The sequence below is a fragment of the Acomys minous genome, assembly GCF_964271855.1.
Source record: "Acomys minous genome assembly, chromosome: 12".
Classification (NCBI taxonomy): domain Eukaryota; kingdom Metazoa; phylum Chordata; class Mammalia; order Rodentia; family Muridae; genus Acomys; species Acomys minous.
The window spans coordinates 106,797,953-106,816,019 of NC_140493.1; the positions used below are offsets into that span (position 1 = coordinate 106,797,953).

The window sequence follows — 18,067 nt, forward strand, 5'->3', positions numbered from 1 at the left end:
ATAGAACGTGAAAGGGTGTAGGGAACACGGGCCTGGGGGAGTGGAGGGCAGGTAGGACAGGGGTATGTTGCACACGTGTGTGGAACTATCAAGCAATAAGTAAAGATAGTCTACTAAAACATATATGTATTCACTGGGCACACTCTTTTATGTGTTGGACACAGCACAAAGCATCTTCTAAAAACTCAGAGTATCCGCAGAAAGAGAGATTTACTGGTTGTCCTCGGCCACCTGAGAAGCCGTGTCCAGGGGAAGGGCCTCCATGGCAACCAGATGTCACTGGTTCTCAGTCCGGCCAGTGCTGTTTCTTCCCAGAGCACCTCAGAGGCCTGTTCACCCAGAGGACGGCACTGAGCATGCTCAGGAGCAGGGGCAACTCCAAAAACACCAGGATCTGGAAGGAAAGGCTGCTCAGGAGAGACCTGTGGGGGGACACATCACAATTAGCTCCCTTCCCAGAAGGCAGCGTTGGTGCCCTGTGCTTTGTGCCTGTCTCTTTTACCTAGGTCTGTGTCCACAGAGATCTGTGCAGGACCAAGGAGAAAAGCAGCCCTACCTGAATGACCAGTGTAGTGATAGACAGTCCAAGAAGCAGCCTTGAACTGTGGTCTCTAGACCAACCCCATGGACTTTTACCCCTATGGCCTCTAACCAGGCAGACTCTGCCTCCCTACCCCCATCCCAACTTCTCCTAACTTAAGTTCTCCCTGTTTCCTCTTGCATGGCTGTTGTCTGTCTGTCTGTCTGTCTGTCTGTCTGACTGTCTGTCTGTCTGTCTGTCTGTCTGTCTATCTATCTATCTATCTATCTATCTATCTATCTACCTATCTTATCCTGGCTGTCCAGAAACTCATTCTGTAGACCAGGATGGCCTTGAACTCACAGAGATCCAACCAGTTTCTGCGTCGCCCCCTCCCCCCCAACTATTGGGCTTAAAGGCTTGTGTCACCTTACCCAGTGGCTTATTTATTTTAATTAGTTAATTAATTTAATGGTGTGTATATATGTTTATATGTATGTGTGCAGGTGCACATGTGTGTGCCTGAATGTGGAGGCCAGAGAATTCCCCAAGAGTCATAACTTTGTGTTTGTTTGTTTGTTTTTTATTCTGTTTTTGGTTTTTTGAGAAGGGTTCTCTGTGTAGCCTGGCTGTCCTGGACTCAAACTCACAGAGATCCACCCGCCTCTGCCTATAGAGTGCTGGGATTACAGGCGTGCTAGGCTCACTTTGTGTTTGTTTGGAGACAGGTCTCACTATGTAGCTCTGGGTAGAATGGAATTCCCTATGTAGTCCAGGCTGGTCTTAAACTCATAGAGATCAGCCTGTCTTTGCCTCCCAAGTGCTGGGATTAAAGGCATGGTGGTGCACACATGACCCATCTATCTTGTTTTCTGAAAGGACCTCTCACTGGTCTGCAGCTTGCCAAGCAGACTGGGTGGTCAGTGAGTCTGAAGGATTCTCCTGTCTCTTCCTTGATAGCTCTGGTATTCCAAGTCATGCCTGACTTTTCAAGTAGGTGATGTGGCTTGCAAGGTGAGCCCTTTACCTGTAGAGCCATTTCTCCATGCTGGATGTGTTTATGTAGCAACCCCTTGACAAGAAACTAACCCCATCTCAGCAGGTCTGTGTCTGGGTGTCATTGCTGTGTCCCAGTCTCTAGAGAAGCAACTGGCACTCGCAGGACCCTCCCAGGTCAGTGTGAGATTGGGAGTTCCAGGAGGGGTTCACAGGAGGGAGGTACAAATGCTATCCCCACTCTCTCAGCATTACCTCCCTTCCACAATCAAAAGGCCTGGCCGGGGGTGGGGAGGGGAGATTGGTTCCTCACCGAGGCTGTAGGCTGGAGCCAGGAATTGTGTCTTCTGTGGTCACGCTGGACTGAGTGTGCACTGGGGAGGTTGTGGGAGACCCCAGGGTATTGTTATTGTTCCCAGGGATAGAGCCTGTGAAAGCATGGAAACACAAGACAGTTCCAGTGACCTCCAGTCCATCTCCTACCCATTGAAACCTCTGTTACTCTGCTTCACACAGGTCCCTGGGGCAATGCTGGACAGCTATCCAACAGCCTCTAAGCCCTGTGGCCACACCAGGGCCTAGTCAGAGCTTCCCTTTCCAGCCCATCTCATGGTACACGGTGGCTGGGTGGCAGTTTCAAACATGAGGCCAGTCTTCTACTAGAGGAGAGTCCGTCAGTGACAAGACACTTGGTGCCAGGTACCATCCAGCCCCGGTCACCTTTTGCCTCTTTGTCTTCCATCCTTCCGGAGACAAATATAGAGTGGTGGACTTGGTGTCTGTGTGAGTGTGTGAGCCTGAACTTGTGATCCTCCTGCTTGTGCCTCCTGAGTGCTAAGATCACCCACCCTGACCAGCTGCCAGTGGTTTTCATTTTTGGAGCTGAGTTCACACCAAAGGAAGGATTTGGGTGGGAGATCCTCCTAAACCAGCTGATCACTTTCAAGCATGACACAGCTGCCACCCCCTATCCACCTGAGTCAAAACCACACACCAGGTCTTCTCTCCTCCAGCCTCAGCCACGTGCTGTCAGAGACAGCTAACTGCAAAGCTGGCTTGTCACTAGTGAAAGCTCCCTCTGAACACAGCACTGTCTGCCCCTACAGACCCTCTGCTCAGCCCCCAACACACCCTCGAACTCTGGTTTTCATGGACCACCCCACAGGATGCTGAGCTCTGTCCTGGCCACACCCTGCTCTCTCTGCCTCCTGTCCCCTGATGGACCAGCAAGATGCAGCTACTCCAGGATGCCTCCCTGACTGTCACGCTGTCCCTGTCTGTCCCTCACCACATACAATGTACTCACAGACTCTTAACTGATTCAAGCTTGGAAACTCCTGCTACTTGCAGCTGTCCTGGTCTAGAGTGTTCATTAGGGGGACTTACCTGGCACCACAGACAGCACAACCCTGAAGTATTTATTGAACGGCAAGGGATCGCTGAAGGTAAACCGAATATCCACCCCACACAGGTAGGTGCCTGCATCCTCCATGGTGAGGTTCTCCAAGGTCACTGTGAAGGTGAGGTTGTCTGGATGGTCCATGATGGACATCTGGCCATTCCTAGCTTCTTTTGAGCTTCTGGTCGTGACACTCAGGCCACATAGTCGTGGCACTTGTAACTCTCTGCACCAGTATTTGTCATTAGTCTTGAATTTCTCCTCATACTGATACTTCACACTCAGGGATTCCCCGACAGTGCCTGTCACGGTGCTGGGGCCACGCAGAGGGACACAGCCTAAAAACACAAAACTCAATTCTGTACCGTCACATCTGGATGGGGTGTAGGTCCACCAAAAATTCCTCCCTTCATCCCATCCCATCAGCCAATCGCCCTTCAGCACCCTTCCCTCCTGCCCTGCCCCTTCCCTCATCTGACTCTTTCCAGTCCCTCCCACCCACCATGGCCTCAAGTTTTCAAAGAGGCCAGCTCTGGGCATCTCAGGACCTCAGAGAACAGCCACACCTCCATGTGTCACCACCACAGGAGTTTGAGCCAGAGCAGAAGAGGGTGGCCAGCTGTATGCCCAGCTCCCTCAATGCCCTCATGACCCTGTGACCAGGAAGGAGTTGAGGGAAGACCAGGGACATGGGAGGGTTTGCTCTCTCAACCTAGGTTTAGCTTGCTGATTTTGCCGTCCCGTTTTTTAAGGTTTATTTACTATATCTGTGGGTTTGTATGTACCTGTGTGAGCTAATGTGCACCACACACATGCATGCAGGAGCCCCTGGAGGCCAGAAGAGGACGTGAGAAGCCTGAAACCAGAGTTATAAGTAGTTGTGATCCACTATGTGGCTTCTGGAAACCAAACCCAGGTCCTCTGAAAGAGCAGTAAGTGACCTCAACACTGAACCATCCTCACGGATTTTACTTTTATCTGTAATTGTGTGTGTGTTTGTGAGTAACTATATGCACAGGAGCACGGTGCCTGCAGGGACTAGAAGGAGGCATCAAGTCCCCGCACGCCCAGCTCTGGGGTTACACATACACACCAAACCCAATGGTCACGTGGGTGCTGGGTTTCCAAACTGAGGTGCTCACTTTCTCTGTTCAGCCTTCTTTTGAGTCCTGACTTAAGTAAGCAACAGTTCCCATCCCCCCAGTGTCTTCCTGGCCTGTACGGATGCTTCCCTCTGCCCTTAGCATGACATGTTCAAATCCCCTTAAATCCTAAAGGAAAATAAAGATGAAAACACAAACAGAGGAAAAGTAGCCAAGATAATCTTCAAACACCTGTAAATAGGTATATAAACCCAGATAAAGTCAGTGATCCTTTAAAAACAAAACAAAACGGCCAAGGTAGGCCAAGAACAGATATTTTTAGAAAAGTTTTTTGAGACAGGTTTTTCTATGTAACCCAGGCTGGCCTGAAACTCACTATGTAGAGCAGCCTGGCTTTAAACTCACAGAGGTCTGCCTGCCTCAGCATCCCGAGTGCTGGGATTAGAGTTGGGTTTTTTTTTTCATTTGGGGGTATAGCCACTGGTAAGTTACCCTTGCCCAGGTGGGTGACGTCACACCCATGTGCACAGAGACAAGGCTAATGGATTCAATGGTTATTTTAAAAATACAAATAGTAAACTGGGCATTGTGGCACACTCAGAAGGCAGAGGCAGGCAGATCTCTATGAGTTCAGGGCCAGTCTGTTCTACAAAGAGTGTTCCAGGACAGCCAGGACTGTTACACAGAGAAACCCTGTCTCAAAAATAAGTTAAATACAAATAGTAAAAAGCTAGAGGGAAGGATGGGGGTCAGATATGGTTAAACTACATTGTTCACATGAATGAACATTTCAAAGAATAAAAAAATAAAAAAGCAGTTTGTGGGGTTTGGTGGTACACACCTCTAATCCCAGCATTCTGGAAGCAGAGAAAAACAGTCTATGAGTTCATGGCCAGCCTAGCCCACATAAGTGAGGTCCAGGGCTACTCAGTGAGACCCTGCACATCCCCCCAAATCTTTAAAGAAGAAAAAAAAAGATTAGCCGTTCAAGGTAGTGCACACCTTTAATCCTAACTTGGGAAGCAGAGGCAGGCAGATCTCTGAGCTTGAGGCCAGCCTAGTCTACAGAGCAAGTTTCAGAACAGTTAGGGCTGCACATAAAGACCCTATCTTGGAAAACCAAAAAGAAGAGGCTGGAGAGATGGCTCAGAGGTTAAGAGCACTGACTGCTCTTCCAAAGGTCCTGAGTTCAATTCCCAGCAACCACATGGTGGCTCACAACCATCTATAATGAGATCTGGTGCCCTCTTCTGGTGGGCAGCCATACATTCAGGAAGAACATCGTGTACATAACAAATAAATCTTAAAGGAAAGAAAGGAAGGAAGAAAGAAAGAAAGGAAGGAAGGAAGAAAGAAAGAAAGAAAGAAAGAAAGAAAGAAAAGGAGACAGACAGACAGACAGACAGACTAAATCTCTTCAGGTCCCTCACCACCAACATATGCTTCTCAGGGTTGCAGTACGTCCACTGTCCACTCACTCGTACCACCCGCGATGCCCTCTTTTATCCTATTCTACCCCACCCAAAATTCCTCTCGGCACCCCTTCCTGAACAGCCACCAGCCCTCACTGTGTGACTTGTCCCTTGTCCTGACAGCTGGATGAAGTGCCGGATCCCAGTCCATTTCCCCAAGCAATGTGGACCCTCAGTCATCCGTCTCACATGGCGGATGCAGCTGCCACACTCTGTGCACAGAGGAATCCCAGTCACAGAGCCTCACGTGGCATCTCCTTGAGAGCTCCCGCCCTCCTGGCCAGACAGCCTTCTCACCTGGAAGACAGAAGAGCAGCACCAGCAACAGGCTGGGCAGCCACGCAGCCGAGGCCAGTTGGGTCATTTCTCCCACACATGGGTCACCCGCAGCCAGGCCACGGCTGGACCCTCCAGGGTTCAGCCTCTCATAGGGAACAACCCGTCTCTGAGGCGTCCACTTCTGCTTTTCTTAGTGTAAGCTATTTTGCTTCTGACTTTTCTTAGTTCTGTTCTTGGAGGTACTGAGAAAGTGAAAGAATTTGAAGGAGCCAAGGGCAGCTGAGGAAGCCTGGGTGAGGCACAGATCTCATGACTGCCAGGGTGAGACCTGTAGCTCTCAGGCCTGCTGGTCCTTGCTCGGTTTTGGCTCAGGGTGCAGGGCTAGGCTTCTTTCTGATTGGTGCCCAGTCACTCCTCGTTTGCTTGTGGGGAGGACAGCAGCCTTGTGAGGAGGAAGCTTTCAAGCCTGCTGCCCCTGCTGGGGTGGTGCCTACTGTGATGCCTTCCATAGAGCTCTGCCCCCATGAACCCCAGCTCTAGACCCCCAAAAGTTGCTGAAGGGTGCCTGGTTTTGGAAATGTGTCCTCCATTTGACTAAGGCTCTCCAGGCTGTGACCTGCTTTCTTGTGTAGCTCCACTAAACAAGAACAGGGACCCAGACACCTGCAGGTGCCCTCCATCCTTTGTCCACTGAGACCCACACATGTACACACACATCTCCAGTGAACCCTTCCACTTCACACGGAATGGCAGGAAAGCCCAGGAAATTCAGACCTTAGGAGCCGGGTGTGGTGGTACACGCTGTTAATCCTAGCACTCAGAAGGCAGAGGCTGGTGCATTGCTGTGAGTTGGAGGCCAGCCTGGTCTACAAAGTGAGTCCAGGATAGCCAAGGCTACACAAAGAAACCCAGTTTTGGAAAAAAAAAGAAGAAGAAAAAGAAGAAAAGAAAAACCATCTAATAGCTAATTATTATATTATATTAACCAGCTAGTGTGTATGTGTGTGTGTGTGTGTGTGTGTGTGTGTGTGTGTGTGTGTAGTTATTAAACCCGGAGGCATCCCTGTGCCAATGACGAGGTCCCTAGAGTGCCCTCCTTCTAGATCCTTCTGAGCATCTCATACTTTCCTCCTTCCCGCCACAAATGCCCCCTCGAAGACACTTTCTAGTTACGCTGCTAGAAGAGTGGAAGACAAGCCTGGCAGCTCTCGAGGGAATTGCTCGGATGGCCAAGTACAGTGGCACACCACTCTTATCCAGCTGCTCTGGAGGTTGAGACAAGAGTGTCGGTTGAGCCCAGATGTGTAGAGAGACTCTGTCTAAACAACAAAACACACCGCCCTGTGACAACACTAATGACATCATAGGTCAACTAAAGATCAACACCAAACTTTATGTTCTGGATCCCTGTCGTGGCTGGGGTTCTGTGGCCATGAAGAGACACCATGACCACAGCAACTCTTACAAAGAAAAGCATTTAATCGGGGGCCGGCTTCCAGCTTCAGGTTAGTCCATTATTATCATGGTGGTGAGCATGGCAGCTGGTGCTGGAGAAGGAGCTGAAAGCTCTACAGCTCTACATCCAGATTGGCAGGCAGCAGGAAGAGAGAGACACTGGGTCTGGCTTGGACTTTTGAAGCCTCAAAGCCCACTCACCCCCAGTGACCTCCAACAAAGCCACGCCTCTTAATCCTTTCAAATAGTGCCATTCCCTGGTGACCGAGCAGTCATATCTATGAACCTATGGGACCGTTCTCACTCAAACAAATTTAAACAAACAAACATATCAAGCTGGACTTGGTAGCATGTCACCCCTTTCCAGTGGAGTCTGTGTGACAATTACCACACAGGCCTGAGACCTAAGACCCCTGGAAAGGGCAGAATCTCTTGGGTTGGGGTCAGTATTCCTGTCAACAGAAACTACAGTTTTAAAACTCTCTTTGTTGGGAGCTATTTTTCAATCTTTTCTAATTTTAACTATATTTTACTCCCAAGGTGGGACTCCTCACGCGTAGCAATGGTTGCCATGAGACCCTGGCAGGGGACTGCGGCCAGAGACTGTCCGTGGCCAAAGTAGCTCTGCTTTACTTTCACTTATTAAAAGAGACATGACTAAAAATTAACCATTAGTCAATAAGTTATACTATGGCCTACAAAGAAATGGAGTATTTTAAAAGATTTTAGGTAATAGGAGCAAACGTCCTGACACACAGGTGTTGGACACAAGTTTCGTTAGGGAGAGGACGTTGGCCCTGGACAAAGAAAGCACATACATTTTGATACTAAGCCAATAACTTAAAAGTGATGACGTCTTTTTGCTATGTACTCTGTTCCTTGTATTGTTTCAATTCAAAGTCGTAATTCGTGGTGGTGGCGCACGCCTTTAATCTCGGCACTTGGGAGGCAGAGGCAGGTTGATCGCTGTGAATTTGAGGCCAGCCTAGTGTACAAAGCGAGTCCAGGACAGCCAAGGCTACACAGAGAGACCCTGTCGCAAAAAACAAAACAAAACAAAAAAATGTACCATATATGTTTGATTGCCTACTGACTTCCACAAATCTACTCTGTGGGAAAATGTAACTAAATGCCCCTCCTCCACTTTCAAGAAATGTATATAATGCTAGACTGCTTGGCTGAAAAATATACTCAGATAGACTAGATCCTGAGTTTTGTCCGTTGTCACTTTGCCTTATCTCTGTTCACCAATGCTCCAAGAACCTCTGATCCCAAGGACATATCCCCAACTGAGCTAGTGGTCTGTGGCAGTGGCACATGCCTTTAATCCCAGCACTTGGGAGGCAGAGGCTGGAAGGTTTCTGTGAGGCTAGCCTGGTCTACATAGTGGGTTCCAGGATAGCCAGAGCTACACGATGGGACCCTCTCTCAAAAAAGTCAAATAATAAGGCATGTGTACGTGTGTGTGTGTGCATGTGTGTGTGCGTGCATGTACGTGTGCCTGATTGTATATGTACCGTGTGTGCAGTGCTTTCGGAGGTCAGAAGAGGCACCAGATCCCCTACCATTGAATTGACAGATGTTGTTTTGTTCTAGTCTGGTTTGTTTTGTTTAGCTTACGCTTCCAGGTCACACCTGAGAGAAAAGCACCCCTTACTGACCTGTTCCCAGGCTCACCACCTTTCACAATCCTGCAAAGTCCTGGGGAACATTTCCTTTTTTTATTCAGGCTGCCCACCCTCTGTGACACATCACTCCCTGAGTTGACTTGAGAACTGTCCTTTTTCTCTTGCTCTGTCTCTGTGACTACAGAACGAACCATCTCCTTCCAAAATTCAGCGTAGTCTCCCATAGGGCGCTCTTTGTCCATGGGGTCGCTATTTCCGGCTTCACACTGCTGGTCAAGCTAATGCTGTGGCCCTGATCCCTTATACAGAGTTCATCTGGATGCTGAGTCCCCACCAAGGGTACAGACCCACAGGCCACAGCTCTCTTTCATCTTCCATCTTATTCTCTTTGCTCTGTTGTTTGTTTGTGGCAGCATCTTTAGCCAAGTCTAGCCTCTACAAAGCCTTGAACTGATCCTCCTGCCTCCATCCCCTGAGTCTAGATATTTTAAGTGTGTGCCACCACAACCCATTTATCCTGTGCTCAGTATTGATCCCAGGGCTCCGTGCATGCCTGGCAAGCACTCTACCAACTAAGATATGTCTTCGGCCCTTGCTTATTTGATAAAGTATCTCACACCGCAACCCAGACTGGGCTGCGATGCACTATTTAGCTCAAGCTAACCTTGAACTCGCAGAAACCATCCACCTCTTGAGTGCTGGGAGCCTAGACGTGAGCCGCTATACCTGAAGGCTCTGACTTCCTGTGTGTCCTGGCCCCACGTCTAGATATAGACCTGTTGCCGTTATCTTGGGAGGTGTCGGGTGGCAGAAAGGAAGAATGACCTCAGATCTCCCCTTTCTGGTGCCTCAGTTACCCAACGCTGACTGTATATTTTCTTCTCATGTTAGGGAGCCACAGAGACCCCTGCACGCCCCTGATCTAGGTTAATATCTGCAGGCTGTGGTGACATGTGTTGAGGGGGCATTTGCACTTGCCGCTCCCTGGCTTGGGACTGTTCTCTGGTTATCTGCACTTATCCCACTCACTTCCGGTCCCTGGTGCCATATGAAGTAGACATCCTCTCATTGTGTCATTTTCTCCATTTCTCACCTTTCACTTACACATCCTCAGGACGGCCCTCTGCATTTTGTCTGCGTCCATTGTTTCTTTGTGCTCTACAGAAATATCAGACCAACCAGAGCAATAGAACAGCTTTCGTATCCACGGCAGGACTCCAATGCCATGGTCACTGCTTGGTACCTGTCTAAGTTACTGTTCCATTGCTGTGAGGAGACACCATGAGCACAAGAACACATATTAGAGGAAGCATTTACTCGGAGGCTTGCTTACGGTTTCAGAGAGGCTTAGTTCTATTGTTATCACAGTGGGGAGCAGGGTGGCGAGCACGGCAGGCAACGTCCTGGAGAGGTAGATGAGAATTATATCCTGATTTCCAGGGAGAGAGAGAGAGACAGACAGACAGACAGACAGACAGACAAGACAGAGACACAGACAGAGACAGAGAGACAGGAGAGAGATAGAAGAGGAGAGGGCAGAGAGAAAGAGAGACAGGGGAGAAGAAGAGAGCGCTCTCACTGCGTCCTAATAGCATTAAGTGGGTGGGAGTTTCAGAAATAGCACTCCTATGCCCACATATATCAGCTAGACAGTGGGGTTCTCGGAGGCTTTGGTGCTGGCAAGTTCATCATGGCCCCCTGGCAGCAGAAGAAGACAGATACTAGGCTAAAGGCTCCCTTTGCACAGGCAGGTGAGATCCAGCTCTAGGAAGCCCAAGGCTGAATGAGAGGACCAAATGGATTGTTCTGAACTTGCAATTCATTTCAAACTTGAAACAGGTCAAAATGTCATGAGCCTGGGAAGAGTGTGTCAGGGCCCTGAGAGGAAGGAACATTGGTCAGAAATAACCCCAACGTCTCCATGTTTCTCCAGAGGAGGCAACTGCAGCACTAGTGTACTTCTGCCAGAGGAAGGGAATAGTCAGACTTTGGGGGGAGTCCCCAGTACTGTTCTCAACCAAGAGGTGCAACAGCATTTCATCCCCTGAGCTGAGCAGTGGCTAATGGAGATCAGTGAACGTGGGCTTCAGACTCAGGTCTGTCCTATAGATGACCTCTGACCTCTGGTATTTCCTCAGCCCAGCACTTGACTCATAACACAGCACGTGACTCATAGCTGAACTCAGCAAACAGATCAATCCTTACACTCTGGCCCACACTTGAGGAAGGAGATAATGGGGAGGTACGTTCAAGATGGAGTCACAGATCAAGGTGCCCAACAATCAATGCTACACTCGTTTGGGGCTGAAGTGAGGACAAGGGATCAGAAGTATTGGTGATGGTGCATGGCTGAGCTGGCAGGTGCACGTGGCTGAGCTGGCAAGTGTGCATGGCTGAGCTGGCAGGTGCACATGGCTGAGCTGGCAAGTGTGCATGGCTGAGCTGGCAGGTGTGCATGGCTGAGCTGGCAAGTGTGCATGGCTGAGCTGGCAGGTGCACATGGCTGAGCACACAGGAGTGCATGGCTGAGCTGGCAGGTGCACATGGCTGAGCACACAGGAGTGCATGGCTGAGCTGGCAGGTGCACATGGCTGAGCACACAGGAGTGCATGGCTGAGCTGGCAGGTGCACATGGCTGAGCTGGCAGGTACACATGGCTGAGCACACAGGAGTGCATGGCTGAGCTGGCAGGTGCACGTGGCTGAGCTGGCAGGTACACATGGCTGAGCACACAGGAGTGCATGGCTGAGCTGGCAGGTGCACATGGCTGAGCTGGCAGGTGTGCTTTGTGCTTATATCTGGTAGCTGCACTGGCTAGATAAGCTTTGGATCTTTCATTTCTTTAGACTTCCTAACATTTTTCTAAATAAATAGCCTTGATTTTATTTGTCACAGGTATTTGATTTTGGGGATTTTTTTTTATTAAATTAACTAAAATTTTGATACAGTCTCTCTGTATCCCAGGCTGTTCCCAAACCTTTGATCTTCCTGTCTCAGCCTCCCAAGTGCTAGGTTTATAGGTATGTGCCACTACATATGGCTATTATTTTTATTTTTTATCTCTCTCAGACAGGATCTTACCATGTAACTCAGCTAGATTTAAACACTTTATGTAGGTCAAGCTGGCCTTGAACGTGTGGCCATCCTCCTGTCTCCACCTCCTGAATTAGGAAGGTTAGATACATGCACTACCATGTTTGCCTGGTTTGTTTGCTTTACAATAATTAATTTCTGGGTCAGGGAAGACAGATCAGGTAAAGTCTTTGCAGTTATGAAGAATTGAGTTCAATCCCCAGAGAATACAGTTTAAAAAAAAATCAAGGCATGGTGGCACATGCTTTTACTCCCCGTGCTGAGGGCACAGAGACAGGTACATTCTTGGGGCCCACTGGACAGCCAACCTAGCCAAGTCAACCATGAGAGACCCTCAGTGGACGGTACCTGAGGAACCACACCCAGGCTTTCCATACTCAAGTGCTCCTGCACCCCCACCCATGTGCATGTATATATTACTGCACCCCCATATATACACACACACTTATTCATGCTCTCACACACACACTCACTCACACTTTCACACACACACTCACTCTCACACACTCATGCACACAGACACAAATTAACTCACACTCTCTCATTCTCACACATACTCACCCATTCACACTCTCATACACACACACTCACTCTCTCACACACATTCACACACATACACAAACACACACGCACCATTTCTGCTCTCCAGAACCTTTCTTCACCATTACGATAGCATTTACTCAAGTGTATCACCATGAGGTATCTATAAACATTACTGAGTAGAAAGGACAGATCAGAGATGGAATCTTCTGTATGGACAGCAGAAACAAGGAAGTCAACTTTTAGGAAGAAGTAAGTTAGTAAATTTGCATTAAAAAGCTGGTCTTGATGGGAAGCCTTGAGGATTTGGCAAAACAAAGAAGAAAAATGGCAGGAAGAAAATTTAACCTCTCCCCCTTTCCTCCTCTTTCTCCTCCTCCTCCTCTTCATCCTCTCCCCTCCCCCTTTGTCATCTTCCTTGTCTTCTGGAGACAGGGTCTAGCTATGTATCCTTGACTGGCCTGACCAGCACTGTGTAGCCCATCTGGTCTCACGCGTGGAGCTATCTCCCTGCCTTTCCCTGTCTAGTTGAGGACCACCATGCTAGGCTCTCCTGCGTTCTTCAGTGTTAAGGATGCAGATGTTAACCTAGACAGAATGGGGGGAATTAGAAAGCAAAAAATCTGCTGTCCTTCCTCTGAGTGCCACCAGGTCTCCCCCTCCAGGGGACATGGTCAAAGGTGAGGCACCAGAGTATGTGAGAAAGTAATATCCCACTCTCCACTCGACTGTGGAGAGTGTTCTGTCCATTGGCTAGATCTGGGTAGGGGTTTAAGGTTTACCGCCTGTATTGTCCTTGGCTGGTGCCTTAGTTTGAGCGGGACCCCTGTGCCCAAATCTGCCTATCATAATGTTCTACTTGTAGGTTTCTAGGACCCTCTGGGACAGCAGGTTACCAAGAAGAGACTTGATACCCTATGAACATATACAGGGGGAGGTAATCCCCCTCAGGAACAGTCATAGGGGAGGGGAATAAGGGGAAAATGGGAGGGAGGGAAGAATGGGAGGATACAAGGGATGGGATAACCATTGAGATGTAACAAGAATAAATTAATAAAGAGAAAAAAAAGAAAGCAAAAAATGAGGCCATGGAGGTCAAGACTGGGCTAATAATGCAGAGTGACCTTGGGCTGCTGCCTGTGGCTCAGTTTGGGATATGATGAGACACAAAGCGAGGCTCACAGGCTGTCCCATCTCCTTGCTTAGACTGCTGCTGTCTGGAAGGAGACACCAGAAACCAGAATCTGGAACAGGGTAAAGCAGGTGTCTGTCCTGATGCTCTGGGAAGGAGATCTGAAGAAATACGGTAGCTTGATGCAGCTGTTCCCCTCTTCCCAGAGTGAGCAATAGAACAAAGCTGAAAGCAGAGTATGTGTGTCCACTAACCCGAGATTCTCTTAAAATCAGGGCTTGCGTTTTATTTGTTCTTAGTGCCTTGTCCATGATAGCTATAGCAAGTAAAACTATACATTTGACAGCACGCTTCAGAGACTGGAAAAATCAGCAATTTATTCTTGTTTTCTGTTTGTTTGTTTGTTTGTTTTTTGAGACAGGGTTTCTCTGTGTAGCCTTGGCTATCCTAGACTCACTTTGTAGACCAGGCTGGCCTCGAACTCACAGCGATCCGCTTGCCTCTGCCTCCCCAAATGCTGGCCCACCAGCAACTTATTTTTGTGTTCAGCAAAAGTTTGGCAAGATACATACTCCACAAAGCTGGGGTTCTAGGCTTCATCTGCCTTCCTGTTCGGCGAACAACTCTCAAGAGTTGCCATCGTCTGCAGATGTACGATGGCCATTACTGCAAGAGCCAGAGAGAGGTAGAAAGTTGGGCAAGAGCCCTCCCCAGGGGTGGGCTCAACTCACACTCACCTGTCTAGCCACAAAAACAAACAGGACCACAGAAACACATAGTTGCTATGGAGACAAGAGGAAGCTGAGAGGACAACGGACGGGTCTTCTCATACTTCTTGCCAAGCTCTCCCCTGCAGTGAGAAGCAGGAAATTTGAAAAGAGGAACCTTCAGATACTAGAGGAGGAAGTTTGCAGACAAATCAAGTGCTGATCACTGCAACTCTAAGGGTCCGGATGCAAGTGGAAGGTGCCTGGCAGGGCATCTCTGGACCCGTGGCACCTCCTTGTGTCTCTCCAGCCTCTTCTGGTGTGATAGGGGCCTCTCCAAGGGGGCAGGATGAAGGTAGGTCCCTCCTAGGGAGTGGAGGCAGGTGCTGGAAGCAAGCCCACTCTGGGCTGGGTGACAGGCTGACCAAATAGAGCACAGAGAAGAAGGAATGGGGCACCAGCATCCTTCCGTTTCCGTTTTCTACTTATGGATGCAAGGTGACCGGCCAGCCACCTCACACCCCACCACCGTGCCTTTTCTTCCATGGTGGGCTTTAATTCCCTCAAACCCTGAGCAAAATAAACCTGCACCTCCTTAAGCACCCTTTGTCTTATTATTTGGTCACAGTAATGAAAAAAACAACGAATACAAGGAAAAGAAAGGAAAGCTGGGCGGTGGTGGCACACAACCTTGATCCCAGCACTCAGCGGGCTGAAGCAGGAGGTCTCTGTGAGTTTGAGGCCAGTCTGATCTACAGAGCGAGTTCCAGGGCAGAACTCTAGTTCTAGGGTTTTCTATAACCTCTTCTGGCCTCTGTGAGCACCGGGCTCACACGAAGTGCACAAACAAGCAGGCAAAATACCCATATATATGTGTGCACATATATAATGTGCACACATATTATATATATAATTTTAATTACAAAAATAAACTCACCCCAGGGTCACCTGGCGGTCTCATAGCTACAGTCTCAGAGGTCCAGTGATGCTCTGGCCCGAGCCAGCTCCGGGATCTTGGCTTCCTTCCTTTCCCCCTACACTTGGTGCCAAATGTTCACTTAGCATCTTTCTGAGCCTTCACCCATTTTATCTTAAGGCTTGAAACTGGGAGGAAATTGAAGAATTTAACAAAAGGCAGAGGGACGGTCTAAAAAGAAAGGATTTCGGTGGGTAAACAAAAAAAAAAACCTAGCACCCCTTAGTTCTACACCTGGAACCCAAGTAATGGTTGAAGGAGACGACCAACTTTATAAAACTGTTCTCTGACCTTCACACTGGTGCCATGGCATGCGCACACATACATATGCAGATGTGTGTGCACGCCATTGCATGAGCATGTGGGCACCCACGCACTGCATACGCACACACACACACACTTCTGAGGAGGAGAATCAAAGAGGATGTGGATTCTTTGCTAAGTATGGGATACTGTTTGTAGATGAAAGACGCTACGAAATGGGAGACAGGATCCCGTGGGTACCACAAATTCTCCTTTTCAGCCTCTTGGTTAATAAGGCTGTGTGGTCCTGGAGACCTGAAAGCATAGGGCTTAGGTGGGGGTCAGAGAAAGTCTATTCTACATTCCAGTGCGAAGAAACATGCTGGGGGAAATGTCCCCAAGTGTCCAGAATGGTGGTGGGGCTGACTTTTGGGGGGTCTTTACCAAGATTTTATGAGTGCCGAAGTGATAAGGGAATTTGTGCATAGTATGGTGCCTGTGCTAAGTTTATCATGTCGGTGCTTTAGATGGTGCCCTCATAGACTGGGCAATGACATAAAGGAGACCGATCAAATACACATTTAGTGGACAGAACCAAGCTTGTACAGGCCTGTGGCGGAAGAGGCAATGCTAGACTTGGGCTCGCAGACTTCAGTTTCCATTGTCTGTACAGTATGAGGCAAGCTGTTCCTAGATGCCCCTGACGTTGGGGCCAAAGGAGATGGACGAGCGAACTGTCTGGTCTCTTCACGATCTGCTTGGCGCGAGACCAGGGGTGTTCGAGGGAGATGGGAGTGTGTCCACGTCACATTTCTATTTGTTTAGTGTGTGTCATTTAGCCAGGGAGAGGCACAGGTGTGTGCGAGTAGGATGGTCAGAAAGTTACAACCTCCGGAAGTTGGTTCTCGCCTTCCACCTAGTGAGCTCTGGGTATTGAGCCCAGCTCCGTTTGGCTTGGCCTCAATCACTCTACCTTTTGAGCCATCTTGTGGCACCACTCCCCATTTCTGCTCAGGTTTATCCATCCCAGAAGATCTGATAAAAGATCTACCTTCATATCCTGAGCAAATGACCAAGAGCTCTGGGCATCTCCACGGCCGCCAATTTTCATGGGCCCCAGCCCACAGACAACCCATCACAAGAGGAGGAAGAGAGACAGTGCCCACGGCCCGTCTAAGAATAGCAAGGCTACATCATGGTGAAAGTTTGTCAAGGCCGTAAGTTGAGCAATAAGAAAAAGAGAAGCCATGCAGACAAGGGCAGGAACTAAGCCACGAGGGGTGCCTCTGAGGAGAACGCAAGTATCACATACATAAAAGTGCTGTGTTTTAGAAAACCCGTCCTGGAAATAAGGAGGGGACACTAAGAGTGAAAACGCTTCCTTCTTTAAAGCTTTGTTTTATTATTTTTAAATTATTTTACAGCTTCGCAGATGCAGAGAATGAATTTTACTCATGCTCACTGCTGATACTCATCTCTCTTCCTGCCCCACTTCTTCCCCCATCCCTCCCTTCCTCCCTTTCTTGTTTTTCCTTTCTTCCTTCCTTCCTTCTATTTATTTATTTATTTATCTCTCTTCTGAGACAGGGTTTCTCTATGTACCCCCTGGTTATCCTGGAACTCCTTGGGTCTCTCTCTGTAGTCACAGAACTCACTCTGTAGACCAGGCTAGCCTCAAACTCAAGAGACCCACCTGCCTCTTCCTCCTGAGCGCTGGGGTTAAAGTTGTACACCACAATCGCCTGGCCCACTGCTTTCAAACGAGCACCTCTCCTAATTACATGTTGTCCCTGCCCGCCCCCTAGCCCCCTCCCCCGTGTGTGTGTGTGTGTGTGTGTGTGTGTGTGTGTGTGTGTGTGTGTCCCACTGAGTTCACTTAGGATTGCTTGACTGAGCGTGGGTGGGGACATGGGCAACAGACTAGCAGCTACACCACTGAGGCAAATGAAAACCCTGCTCTCAACAAAGGCCGACTCACAGGAGCCTAGTACATGTCACCAGGGAGAAGACGCTTACCTGGGGACTCTTCCTACACAAAGTGGGAGTACATCCATGTTAGGTATGAGTGTGGCTGTAGGCTTCAGAGCCCGACAGGAGCAGAAGACTGTGTGTTATGGGGCGCAGAGCTCAGCACGGCTGAGGCTGGTGAGCTGAGGACAGCTATTTTCCACCTGAGCGTTTGCCTTTGAACCTGTTGCTTACTCTGTGGACTCTCATTAGGTCTTTCTTAGTGTGGAGTTTATATGTGGAGGGCATCTAGTACTAAACAGATGCTTCTGAATGAAAGGGAGACAACCGAATGAGCCAGGGCAGAGACCGGTCATGGGGTGATACGAACTTGTGACTCCTGAGACATAAGCTGCCTTCATCCAGCTCAACTCCCTATTTGCTCTCAATGGGAGGGGATCTGGATTTCAGGGACAAAGACTGAGCTACACTTTGGGGACCTGTGGATGTGACCCAGAGCCTCAGTCAGCTACTCAGTCTGTGTTTGGGATGGGCTTGGTCACTGGGTTTGTTGACA

General features: G+C 49.0%; 1 protein-coding gene across 1 annotated transcript in view; it reads right to left on the reverse strand.

Annotated features, from left to right (window-relative positions):
* Positions 1–111: 111 nt before the first annotated feature.
* The window catches only part of LOC311578409 (polymeric immunoglobulin receptor-like), a 24,941-nt gene continuing 6,985 nt past the window's right edge, over positions 112–18,067 (reverse strand). The window contains exons 5-10 of the mRNA XM_084748230.1: positions 14,436–14,467; positions 6,894–7,034; positions 5,788–5,958; positions 2,903–3,253; positions 1,830–1,944; positions 112–422 (exon numbers count right to left, since the gene is read on the reverse strand). Coding sequence (XP_084604356.1) covers positions 287–422; positions 1,830–1,944; positions 2,903–3,253; positions 5,788–5,958; positions 6,894–7,034; positions 14,436–14,467 — 946 coding nt within the window. The 3' untranslated portion in view covers positions 112–286. The remainder of the gene's footprint in view (positions 423–1,829; positions 1,945–2,902; positions 3,254–5,787; positions 5,959–6,893; positions 7,035–14,435; positions 14,468–18,067) is intronic.